Here is a 13,752-nt window from a genome sequence, read left to right as displayed (position 1 = left end):
TTAATTTTTATGTTACATCAATAAAATATCACAAACCGCCGCTTCATTTAGATGACACGGTTCTGAAACCATTTATTCATGGCTTTGAAGATGAAGTGGCTCTGGCAACAAAGACAGAAACACACAGATAGCACGTGCACGTGCACAATCACAACCACAAACACAAAAACAGATGCACTCAACAAAGCACGGCATTTTCTAAAACTCAGCATATGAAAATCTGAAGTGATACAACATTGCTCTGTTTTCGTCCTGGTTTCCAAAATGTTGGTTGAAAGCAGAACCTTCAGAACTGACCAAATCTCCCCAATAATGTCAGTATCTTGTTAGAATTGATATCCATCTGAATGAGCTTCATTTAAGCATCGGTATTCTTTCTATTCAGTTTGCATGGAATCCAACTTTCTGCATTTTAATTGAGGCCAGATGTCTAAAGCTGTAGAAGACAGGTAGTATTATAGAACCTGCATTGAATCCCTTACTGATTCAGTTGATTTTCAGATGAAGTGGTGCTTATTCCCAGACAATTTTCCAAAGAATACAAAATACATAATACAAGTAACATGTGTCCTCAAGGCAGTTTTTCAGTTTGTCTGGTTGGTAGTCCAGCCTTGCATTAGCTAGCCATCCTGTTAACCCAACCTGAGATGTATCCACAAGACTCAGACAAGATAACAAAGCACATATTTTATACTAAAACTTTTATGTGAGGACTTAATGTTTTCATTAGATTTTTTTTACCAGCACGTCTTATTTTGTATATATATATATATATATATTTTTTTTTTTGTAAAGCATAGAAATCCTTTAACCAATGTATTACTGTATTCTCAGGTTCCGAACAGAGGTCAACTATGATGTGCTTGAGGTTCGCGATGGACGTTTTCCTTCGTCACCTCTAATTGGAAGTTACCAGGGGACCCAGGTTCCACAGTTCCTCATCAGCACCTCCAACTTCCTGTTTCTTCTCTTCTCTACTGACAAGAGCCACTCTGACATCGGCTTCCGCATACGTTATGAAAGTAAGAGCTTAATGCCTGTGAGCAGTCAAATGACACACGAGGATACAGGATAGATGCACTGTAGATGAAGGCATTATTCATCAAAGCTTCACAGAGCCTAATAGAAATGAATGTATCGCAATATAAATGGACAAAGTCAAGTGACAACAGCCATAAGCCCTGTTTACTGGACTAGTAAGAACCTTTCAGTCTTAGTTGTAAATAAAATCTCTGCAGGCTCTCAATTTCAGCATGAAGACATTCTTATTAGAACACCTATAATTAGAAAGTAAACAGGCTGAGATTATTCTGTCAGATATCCCTGCTATGACACACATTCTCACTCTTCAATCCATAGACACTGTCAGACACACAGACATTTCCCACACAACAGTCTTCACTCATGCTGTAAATCCAAAGACAGCCCTCATCCTCGTTTCTACCTGTGTGGCTCACACTGATAACCTGTTGTGCTTTCTCTGTGGTAAATCTCGGCAAAGCTTCAATAATTCACTATGAGCACTACTTAGGCAGAAACTATGCAAGATGGAGCGGAAGAAAGTGCAGCAACTTTGGTATATTGGTTCGTTCCTGTTGAAAAAGCATGTTCAAGTAAATAATTTATCAGGATAGCTTTGAGAAAACAAATTACATTTCAACATTTCTTGACCTCTGCTTAATCTATTGAAAACAGGATATAATCCTAATTGCACTGCAAGCAGAGATTTACTCTATATGTGTCATTCTGTCTTTGATCATGCATGTTTTTTGTCCTCTCCAGCCCTGCAGTTACAGTCTGATCACTGCGTGGATCCTGGTATACCTGTCAACGGACAGCGGCATGGCAATGACTTCTATGTGGGAGCTTTGGTGACATTTAGCTGTGAGGCAGGGTATACCCTTAGTGACACAGAGCCATTAGAATGTGAACCCAATTTTCAGTGGAGCCGCCCCCTGCCTAGCTGTGATGGTACGTTCCATAATATTGACCTAGAAATGAATAGTCCCCTGCCAGATTTCTTCCTCTTCATAAATGGGATTAAAGCTAAATTCATTGTTGCATGTTGCTCCAGACGAAACATGAGAAATCATTTTGAGCACTTTCCTTCATATTGCATCACATTTAGAATACTATGTATTCCTGAATTATTATAAAATCCATACAAGATAATAATATTTCTTTCAATGACTTTTATTTTAGGCTTTAAAAGTTTCTGCCTCATTTCATCATAAATGTTTTATATGTACGGGGGTGACGTTACCCTTTGAAGTTTGCCTGTTCTCTCATCTGTAAATGCTTTTATATTTAAGGGCAGTATTGATTTTTGCCCACTCCGTAATGATATTGATGTTACCACTCTGTCCTTTTTATGCTATCTTGAAGGGCAACTTTTGTAAAATGCATTTTATGACATTGTAAATGCACAGACAGGTTTTGCTATTTTGGGGGGAAATTTTAATTCTGTCTGCATCAACTTTGTTATGCCCTCTCTGATTTTGCCTCTTCACTGTCCTCTCAATTCTCTGATGTCGCCAGCATTGTGTGGAGGCTACATCCAGGGTAACTTTGGCACCATCCTGTCACCTGGCTTTCCAGACTTTTACCCGCACAACCTGAACTGCACATGGATAATCGAGACCTCCCATGGCAAAGGTTAGCAGAGAAATTCAGCGTCAACACATGCAGCAGTCAAATTCAATTTCCCTTACAATGTCATTTCCACCCACTGAGTGGCCTTTTTATTTTGCCGAACAAGCTGTCCCTGTTAGCCTAGAGTGCTGAGAGGCTGGCCTAGGGCTACAGCGCCATGGGAAGACTTTCCACTCATGTCACCTTTGGTAGAGCGCTTACATTAAATTGACACAGCCTTATTTGTTGATGCGCTCTCAGCATGGTTGTAATATATTTCATAAGTAGCAGAGGAGGAAAACAAAGAATTGATTCAGCAGGGATTATAAGACTCAGAATACTGTGTTTTGCATTAACACAAATGCTTTAGCTTGTTTCCACTGAATATCAGATATTGTCATGTGATTTTTTTATCTGTTGCAATTTCCATATTGCAGGGATATATTTTTTTCAGTAATCAGAATCAACTGTTAACTGTTGTTTTTATTCTTTGCTTCACTAATGATAATTAGGGGCATGGCAACAATGTTGTACATCAGATTTGTGAGGTGTGGCTAAGTTGCAAATATTTGTGAGTAGTCACTAGATTTTGAAAAGCAGTCCACTGGCTGAGCATTGCACTCCTTCTCACTTTTGGACTCATTATGAACAGTTCACAAACAAATGATCAAAATATATCAGCTCTTCTATTGCATGCAATCTTCCTGCTGAGGCAATTCATCAGATTACATCCATCTATCTATCTATCTATCTATCTATCTATCTATCTATCTATCTATCTATCTATCTATCTATCTATCTATCTATCTATCTATCTATCTATCTATCTATCTATCTATCTATCTATCTATCTATCTATCTATCTATCTATCTATCTATCATGTTGAACCATCGGGCAGTGTTTTGTTCTCTGTGTATAAAACTGTGGCAGAAATTTACAGATATATTGTCCTCCATATAATGTCTACTTTGTGCTTTGATGTGGTGGTTGCCCTGAGAGGCCTTAGAGCCCTTCACACTTGGCATGCTTTATGTTTAGAGGCTCCATGGTGTCCGGAGCAACAGAGAAGATGGGTCTTGGAGAAATTCCAGACTCCCTTGATAATGGAAGGGACTTGACCTAGAGTAACACACATTGTCTGCCTCCTGTCTGGTGCTGTGATGATTCAGTGTGATGTAGGACATACTGTTTAAAGCTGAGCGACTCCAATGTTACTTGGCTGGTATGAATGCCTCCGTGTATATAGCAGTTTCTTCTGACATCAGACGTGTGTTGTCAACTTATATCAAGTAAGGGACAGTTGAGCTGAACAAGTTTTAGTAATCTAATCAGTCAAGATTGTCTAGAAGTACGCTTGTTTAACAAATAAACTTTGATACAGAATAAGATATATTGGTAAAGAGATGTTTCTACGACGTGAACAATGGGAAATCCCATGATTATACCTAATTTACGTATGCAGCGGCAAAAAGACGTAACAACAGCTCATTTTAGTTATGGATCTTTCTTCCTCTCTTATTTAGGTGTCCAGTTCACCTTTCATACTTTCCATCTTGAGAGCCCTCATGACCATTTGTTGGTAACAGAGAATGGCAGCTTCTCTCAACCCCTGTGGAGACTGACAGGCTCCACACTGCCACCACCTCTAAGTGCAGGCCTTTTTGGAAACTACACAGCTCAGATACGCTTCCTCTCTGACTTCTCTGTTTCGTATGAGGGATTCAACATAACCTTCTCAGGTAAGAATGGATTATGTCATTCAAACTACTGAGACCCGAAAAGAAGGATGGCTGAGAGTGCAGCTCACAGTACTGAGCCAGACTAATCATTCTGCGGAGACTAAGAGCGACAGGTTGGGGAAAAATAAATGAAAGGTTGCACATTTAAGCACTTACGGTTCGTGTTGAGAGTGGACGCCTCAGGCTCCTGAGTATGGATCAGAGACTTGCCGTGACCTTTTAATAACAAGAGTCTCTTTCGATGCGTTATTGACACAAACTGCCATGCCTAGTTAGAAGGCCACCTTAGGCAAGAAACAAATAATAATTTAAGTATGTGGCCTAGAAATATATAATTACAACCACTTGAGAGTTATTTATGAAATGGTTGACATCAAGAGAATTGATTAATTTTAAATGAATCAATTAGGATAGAGCACAGATGGCCCCCCTACCTAGTGAGAGCATCATTTCACCTCATTTGGCTCTCACAGATTTCAATTGATTTGAACACCAAAACATAGTTTAAAGAATGTAAAAAAACAACAGTGTGAAACAGCAGATGCCACCTTTGTCAAAACATGTTTAGCTTTGCCAGAGGATTTAAAACAAAAGCTTTAATGTTAAGCTCTATTACGTGGATGCACATGATATTTTCTGAATTTGAATGAATGACATTTAGCATCATGTTGTTTAGAACTGATCTGGGGCTTGGAGGACATTTGATTAATTTAACCATGGTTTATCTTCCTGTTTATCTGTGGAAAAATATGTGTTAACCTTTTAAAGCATGGCAGATTCTTAATCAATTCAATTCAATTTATACTTTCTCACATCCAAGCATCATAAGACATGGTACTGGACTGGGATGCAATCTTTTAGGAAAAAGAATAATACATCTCTAAATACCTCTTTTTTTGTTCTCTCTCTGTTTATCAGAGTATGATTTGGAGCCATGCGAGGATCCTGGAATCCCACCCTACAGTACCAGGAAAGGCCTGCAGTATGGAGTAGGCGATGCCCTCATCTTCTCCTGTTTTCCGGGTTACCGACTGGAGGGTCCGGCGAGGGTGATCTGCTTAGGGGGCAGGAGGCGGGTGTGGAGCTCCCCTCTGCCAAGGTGTGTTGGTAGGTGGTCACATGCTTTATTTTGGCTTTTGTCACTCCCCCACCACCCCCCTTACAATGCCATGTTACCACATTAGCCTTTTCACACACACCCACTCATTAAGAAGAACTGTCAGTCACATTGGAAAAACGAGGCAATTCTCCGAATTTTAATCTCTCCATCCGCCCACGTTTTGTCTCTACATTGGACAGTTTCCCAGAAACAGCCTTTTTGACTTTGTCCAAATTATATAGAGCAGCAGCCCTAATGAGGATGACATTAAAAGGCTGAAATATGTTAATTATTGATGTTGCTCATTGTTAATGCCTGGGAAACATGACGAGTCACACTGCAAAGATTTAGGTTAGTGTGTTGGTTCTATGATGCACCAACCCTTGAGAGCTGCATTAGTGTGTTGATATGAAAACACATGTATCCTAATAGTCCTAATGATGAATAAAACCCAGACCATGACAATGATGGTGTTTATCCTTACAGTGGCTCTTTTCAGTATATCTAAAGAACTGTTAAAATGAATTGCATGTTATTTTGAGTGTTCAGGCATATATGTAGTAGTAGTAGCAGCAAGTGATTTCCTTATAAAACCTTGTTAACATTAACCTGACAGCCTTGTTTGCTCCTGGTCTCACTGCATATTTATCCGTGGAAATGAAAATGCTAGTTTTTAGTTTCTCGGATGTTTTTGCCTCTAGATGAAGCTGCATCTTTAAAGGTTGACAGTGATGACACATTTTGTTATGTTCCACCCCTCTGGCAATCGTATTCAGCCTTGTTTTAAAAGACATGATACTTCTCCATATACCTTGCAGACAGTCCCATCGCCTCATCTCATCTTACCTCACTGCATTCGTGAGGTAAAAATTCAGGTTACATTTGTGGTCATTTGAATTCTGGCAGCTATTTTTCTAAAATGAAATAAAAGAAAAACAAAAAAAAAAAAATGCAGCTTTTTTTTTAACTTTTTCCCTGACATGATTCAGAAAAGGGCATTTTCAAATGGAGCTGAAATGACTGTTAATCATATTCAGATTGCATTGAGATTATGATGATGTGCACTTCAACATTCAGGTATAGTCTCTGGCCACATTCCTCTCCTCATCACCTCTCCCATCTCCCTGTGCATGACAGCATGAATAAATACACTCTGAGTTTCAAGCATATAGCGATTGACATGTCCTCTGCTCTCTCCCACACCACCACTTTCTCCTTCCCTCTCTCTCTTGCTCTCTCTCTCTGTCTGTCCCTCTGCTCCATCTCTTTTTCTCTAGCTGAATGCGGCTCATCCGTGACTGGCATGCAAGGGGTGCTGCTCTCACCCAACTACCCCGGTTACTACGGCAACAACCACGAGTGCATCTACTCCATCCAGACGCAGCCCGGCAAAGGCATCCAGCTACGAGCGCGGGACTTCAGGCTGGAGGAGGATGACGTGCTCAAAGTGAGGGGGTGGGGGGAGTCATACCCTCCCTGTGTGTGCGCCCCTCTTTAGCATATCTGTGTGTGGAGATCATCTTAATTCAGACGCTTCCTCCCACTCTCCCTCTGTCCCTTTCAGGTCTTTGATGGCAGCAGTAACAAGGCTCGTCTGCTGGGGGTGTTTACAGGCAATGAGCTGCTAGACACAACCCTGAACTCCACCTCCAGCTCCATGTGGCTGGAGTTTATCAGCAATGCGGATAACACCAGCAAAGGCTTTGAACTGCACTTCATTAGTGAGTAACAAGTCTTTCACACAAACACAAACACACACACACACACACACACACACACACACACACACACACACACACACACACACACACACACACACATTTCTTTACATTCAACATTTACATTTTAGTAGAGTTTGTTTTCTTGCATCTCATTTTCCAACCCCTCATTCTGGCCATCATCACATTAAAAACCCCATTCATGGTCATCTCTTCATTACCCTAATCCTTGTACTTAAACTCTCTCTCTCTCTCTCTCTCGTCAAGGTTTTGAGCTGGTGAAATGTGAGGATCCAGGTGTTCCCCAGTTTGGCTACAAGCGTGAAGACAAGGGTCATTTTGCAGGGAGCACTGTGTCGTATAGCTGTGACCCAGGTTACACCCTGAAAGGCCCCGAGGTGCTCACCTGCTTGAGGGGGGAGAGGAGAGCGTGGGACAGCCCCCTCCCACTCTGTGTTGGTGAGTCAGATGAAGTAGTTGGAGAGCAAGTATCATTGCTTTTGGCAGCAGTTTTACTTTATTTGTCAAAATATTCTGCTGATCAGGAGATATCGGCCATATATTGGGAAATCATCTGCGCGTGTGTGTGTGTTTGTGTGTTTGTGTGTTTGTGTGTGTATATAGATGGTCTTTCTTACCCTCAGTTGTGAATACTTTCAGGAATTACTTTACTGGTTATCTTATCAATATCTGCCATGAGAAGCAGGTAATTATTGATTTTCCTGTCAGCTGAAAAAAAATCTATACTGTGCATCCCTAAATTAACATCGTGCTGTAAAAGTTCTAAGATTTTTTTTGCTTGAAGCAGCTATGAAGAACTTTTTTATTTGAAAATAAAACAAATGAAGTAAAGGGGATGTTGCCTTTTGTGATGTTGTTTTTTTGTGCTGGCATCATGGTTTCTTATTACCTTTCCTCACAGTACAATTCATCACTTTTTGCTATGTTAAATTCCACTAAAATATCAGGTTGCATTATAGTAGTTTTGTGTAGTATTGCGTTATATTACATGGGTTATTGCTTTACTGTTTGGCGCACTGCTAATCCTAACCAGTTATAGATTATTTCAGCTGAACAACAATGTCTGATCTCGTTCCTCATCCTAATAACAATGTGAATATGCCGGTGCAGGTTTCCAAAAAGCCCTGTGGTTTTAGCTCTGCTATTTCTGGGCATCCATTTGGTTGCTTTCCCAGCACCTCATTCATTGCATTATCTCATCGAAAATGACTGTTCCCTATTTAGCTCCACATATTCCTATTGCATCAAGGTTGCAAAGTCCCCCTTTTCACATAAAATAAGACTCTCCTCACATCACTAACACAACAAGCATAGAATATAGGCAGGTTTTTAACCCCTGGATGTATGAAATGGTGTGATATTATTTGTGATATTACTTGTCACTTGTTACCAGTTGACACAAACATAGTAGTGCAACAATTTTGAAAAAAAAATAGTGTGTGTGTTACATACATACACACTCATACCGCCTATATGGTGTCATGATAACAAACACAAAACAGTTCACAGGGTCTTCTCTTGGGCGACATTTTGAGTGTTTCTCACACACCAGCCAGGAGCTCAGTGAGGAAAAACAGGCAGGATGGTGTTCTTTGACATCAGCCAAGGTGATTACAATAATATTGCTAAGCTGCCGTTTTAACCCGAACTGACAGGCAATTTCATGTCTCGGTACAAAAAACGTTCAGCATACTGTATATCTCTGAACACGTTTGTCCTCCCATGCCCATTTTACTGCAGATAGCCTAACAGCCAGAGTGAATTTGGGAGGGACTGCTTCCATTTGTAATGGTGGGATTATTTTCTAGTAGCGGGGACACACTGAACACAGATGAGATGGCTACGGTGAGCAGAAGGAGGAAGAAGAATGAAATGGAGTTGCATATAGCAGGGAGAGTTCATAACGTCAAAGTCAATGGAGACAAAAGATTCAAGGTTGAATGCCTGAGCTGCTCCATATTTTATCAACACTTGATATGACTGTATAACCAATGTGGATAATAACAAATAAATGTTCTTGTTTATATCCACATTTATGCATATTAATGTCTAACTGGCTGACAATGGTTATAGCTGATCTTATGGTCATCCACATGCATGCTTTTTGTAGAAAGGGAAATTTCAACTACTATGAGGAAGACAAAACGAGAGGCAGAACCTGAATTGATTTAAAGAAAGATGTATGTGTGGACATACTGAAACTCTGAGAGAGTTACACTAACATGGCAGCACTGAGTAGTAGGAAGCAAGATTTTTTTTTTCTTACTGTGATAGATCACCATCTTCTCTTTTCACTTTTCACATGAAACAGTACGTTTCTTCCAACAAGAAAAGCACAACAGAAGGAAAACGCTTGAAGAGAGACTAAAGCCTCAGCAAGATTACGCAGATTAATATGCTCATAGTTTGTTTTTTATTCCTTTACATTTTCCATCTCCCTTCAAGACAGTAAAAGCAAAAATATAAATATTTTTTAGGGAACTAAGAATATACTCTATTTACACAAACACTTTTCCTGTGTATGTGTGCATGTGTGTTGTTTTGTGTGTTTGTGCTTTGGCAGCAAAAATGATCGGAGGCCAGGGCCAGTGATTATTGCAGTTTAAATGTATAATGCATGAGGGCTGTGGAGAATATGAAGGAGGGAGACAAAGGGACAATTTATTTGCAAGCATAAGGAAAGGCATGTTTGTCAAATGGAAGCTGTAGAAAATGCAGCTCGTCCCTGTCTGATGCTCTCTTTCCAATTCAATTAAAAGGGGCAGTATTGGCATGGAAAAGCAAAGTTTTGCATCACCAAAGCAAGTGTATGTATTGATGAAGGTCTACAGTCATAATGCCGTACTGTAGGCAAAAACAAGTAGAGTTGCCTACGATTCTATATATATATATATATATATATATATATATATATATATATAAAAATATATATATATATATATATATATATACACAAACACACACACACACACAAAACGTGTATGTGTGTGTGTATGTGTGTGTCTGTTTCCCTCTGTGTTTTTGCAGATTATGTTAAATAAGATCCGTACTTCCTTTTAGCCAGCCACGCTTTGTTATTTTGTGTCTGTCATCTTTGTTGTATTTCTGTACAAGGCCCAGATCTCACAGTCATAGCCATCATCATCATCATCATCATCATCATCATCATCAGTATGATTCCTCCATTTCCCTTCTGTTTGAAGGTTCCATTTCACTCTCAGGGGAAGGAAAAGAAACAAGAACACTTATAACCCTTGTCATGTCAACTGAGATGACCTCAAATGTGAACACAAACACTTCAAGTCTGATGTTGTTGGATAACTTTTTTTTTTTTGTTTGTTTGGCTAAGGGTAGGGGGTTGGTAATTGAAAGGGGGTGGGGGGTTGAAAATTGCTTTTCAGTCACAGTACGTTTCTGGTGGCAATTCATTATTCATTCTCTGTTTTAGACAAAATGTTTTGGCCTCTGGTTTTGCTTTATAGTTCCACTGATGTGTGTTTGTGTTGTTGTCAAGGTTTTGAGAGACTGGGCTTATGTTGGGTCTGTGTTCTGTACTCTGGGGGGGCAGTGGCTTGTTGAACTGTGATACGATACATTTTACTACTGCTCCTACTACTATGACTGCTACTACTGCTACTGCTACCAACGTTGCAAATATATCCCTAAGTGGATTCAGCGACATTCCTCTGATGAACTAGTGATTCAAGAAGAGTCTTTGACTCTCTTTGTAGCCCAGTAGGTGTTTTGATTTGCTGTATGGTAAACACATACTGTATGTTTCTTTGTATGATTGATACCTTGATATATACGAAAATATCTTGCCATATCAGTCAAAATGTTGTCCTCATAAGTTTCCCAGAACTTACGTATTGAATGTTGTTCAGTCACCAAGACCATCAACTTTCAAAGGCAACAGGATGAGATCATTGGTTAGGATGGTGGATTGCTTTCGCTGAGCCAAAGAGATCCACGCAGAGTATATTGAGTTGGCTGCTCTCCCTCCCATCATTCAAATTGCAAACAAGATGATGAAGCACATCACATTTGAGCATACGACTGCTATGTCAATAATTAATAATGATGAGAGGAAACTGATGTGATGCACTTTACTGGAAGTGGGATGATGCAGTTTCTGGTATGTTAAGTATGCTAACCTTGCTGTATTCTTTTATTAATTTGACTTTCAGAATGCTGATGAGCATGTACTTATTTTATTCTTGCACTTCTGTTCATTGTTTACCTCTTTAATCGTCCCATTGGTCTGTCTTCTCTCCTCCCTCCAGCTGAGTGTGGGGGCACCATCAAGGATGAGCCTTCTGGTCGTATCCTGTCTCCAGGCTACCCTGCTCCATATGAGCACAACCTGCACTGTATGTGGACTATCGAGGCTGCCCCTGGAAGCACTATCAGGTCTGAACAACACTCTTTGTTTCCTTTTTTCATGCTTTCTAGTTTTCTGATTACATTGTTCTTTTCCAGGCTTTCTTTCAATCTACCACGTCTCAATATACTTTCAAGTTAGCCACCCTTCTTCCAGTGGTATTCATCACTTTCACGGACTGCTGTGTAATCAATCTTCAGTGAGCTGCTTTTGGCCAATAGTTGAGTTAGCACTGGATGAGGGGAAATACCACCTCAGAGCCTCCAGATTTGAGACTACACCAAAGAAAGTGAAGAGTTTTCAGTTAGTTTTGGCATTTATATGTAATGTGTTCTGAGCTTTACTTTCAGGCAAAATCAGGCGATGAATATTTGGTGATAGCTCTGGTGGACAACAACTGGACTATTTAAAATATTTAAGGTCATTCTGTTGGACTATTCTGTAATGATTTCCTCTGACAAATGTTTTACTGCACAACATTTTCTGTCCCTCAGCTTCAGTGAGTTTTAGTGGCAGAAGGTCTACACCATATCTCGCAGCCCTTTCTGTAGGTGCCCTAAATGTTTGTTGAACGTGTTCCTGGGTTTCCACGGGGTGTAGATCTCTAGGGGGTCTTGCTGAGAATGGTACACTTCAAATAGATGCTCCCAGGGCTCCTACCAGGTGACACAGTCAGCTTGTCCCCCATATTGTTATTTTTTCAACATCTAGGATACAGTCCAGAGGACAGTTTTACTTTTCTGTCTGACTCAAGTAATGGCAACATTGCATCTAAATAGCTGTGGGCATCAGCTTCCATTATGAACAAAGATCTCTGCTTGCATTCATGGGTGCATGAATCTTTTTTTTTTTTTTTTTTTTTATTTAAACATATATGATTGCATAATAAGTGTTACTATATTTTGCAGGAAATGCAGTTGAGGCAAACAGCTAATTATTTGATTACATGTTGATAATGAGTTATGATTGTCAGTTAAACCACTAGCTTGTGTTTACCTCAGCTACTCTCACCAAGATTGACGCAGATAATCCAAAGCCCAGCCATTAGACCTTCTTAAATGTGTAAGACCAGTCTTTGCTGAATTCTTTGAATCATATTTCAGCATCACAAGTGCTGACATGGTGTTCTTGTAGATATGGGAGTCTTTACTGTGGTAGTGTCAGTGTTGTTCTCTATCCATCAAGCTACTTAGGACTGCAGGCATATTAAGATAAGCTTATGATAAGTTCCATGTTTCTTGCTGCATTGAGATGGATGACCACTAAGCAGAGAGGAAGTAAAGTGCTTTGACTGTATTCAGAATATTAACTGTGTTTATGGACTGTCATGAAGCAGCAATGTAAACTAATGTTACAATCTTGTAAGCCCAGATACTTGAGGGAACTGTGCTATTCAAGGGGAATACTGTTAAATCCATAAATATATGTGTAGATATAGGAACATGTGGAAGAGGCAGAGAACACAATTGTTGGTTTAAGTAGGACGGCTGTAATCTCTTTGCATAAATTGGATTAACTTCCGAGGAAATGACATGCTCATCATAATGGAACATTTGCATCCACACCATACTATGTCTGTACATCTCAGTTGTGTTGCTGTGTATTCCAGTACAATGGAATTCAAATAAAAGGACTCTTAGTCATTAATTAATTCATTTAAAATATTCTATAAACATAGTTCACCATACTTAAGAGACAGCAAGTACTTTCACAATCAAAATGTATTTGTCTGGTTTATATCTGCAGATATCAGCAGAAGTATACGAACCCCAGTATGCTTTGTCAGACTTGTTGGACAGCCTGTTTTTGCTTGTTCCAGACACTTACTCACTTCAGTTTGGTCAGTGAGTAAATCCAAAGCAATGAAAACATGTCCTAAATACTTTCAAACCACCATGTGTAGTTTTTTTTGTTCACTGCACCTTATCATTTTGTGTGATATCATACAGTTCTGTGCTGATGTAAGGATGAATCTATTTGCAAGTACATGCTGTCCCTTAGCATGCACATCTGACATTCTCAGGTCCCTCATGATTGCTAGTTTAGGTTCATTAGTGCCTTCACTACCTCTGGGTCTCCGCCATTCCTCTGCAAGGTATGCTCCATATCCATGCCTTTGATCCTACCCACGCAATTCATTATTGAGGAGAATTTGCAATGCA

The 13,752-nt window shown here is 39.7% G+C and overlaps 1 protein-coding gene across 1 annotated transcript in view; it reads left to right on the top strand.

Annotated features, from left to right (window-relative positions):
• Window positions 1–13,752, top strand: part of csmd2 (CUB and Sushi multiple domains 2) — a 229,725-nt gene that overhangs the window by 139,336 nt on the left and 76,637 nt on the right. Inside the window, exons 18-26 of the mRNA XM_037092394.1 lie at window positions 835–1,022; window positions 1,783–1,971; window positions 2,539–2,655; window positions 4,156–4,371; window positions 5,290–5,478; window positions 6,748–6,917; window positions 7,035–7,191; window positions 7,456–7,647; window positions 11,493–11,619. Coding sequence (XP_036948289.1) covers window positions 835–1,022; window positions 1,783–1,971; window positions 2,539–2,655; window positions 4,156–4,371; window positions 5,290–5,478; window positions 6,748–6,917; window positions 7,035–7,191; window positions 7,456–7,647; window positions 11,493–11,619 — 1,545 coding nt within the window. The remainder of the gene's footprint in view (window positions 1–834; window positions 1,023–1,782; window positions 1,972–2,538; window positions 2,656–4,155; window positions 4,372–5,289; window positions 5,479–6,747; window positions 6,918–7,034; window positions 7,192–7,455; window positions 7,648–11,492; window positions 11,620–13,752) is intronic.

This window comes from Acanthopagrus latus, chromosome 3 (genome assembly GCF_904848185.1).
Source record: "Acanthopagrus latus isolate v.2019 chromosome 3, fAcaLat1.1, whole genome shotgun sequence".
Lineage (NCBI taxonomy): Eukaryota > Metazoa > Chordata > Actinopteri > Spariformes > Sparidae > Acanthopagrus > Acanthopagrus latus.
This window is presented reverse-complemented; position numbering and strand designations above follow the sequence as displayed.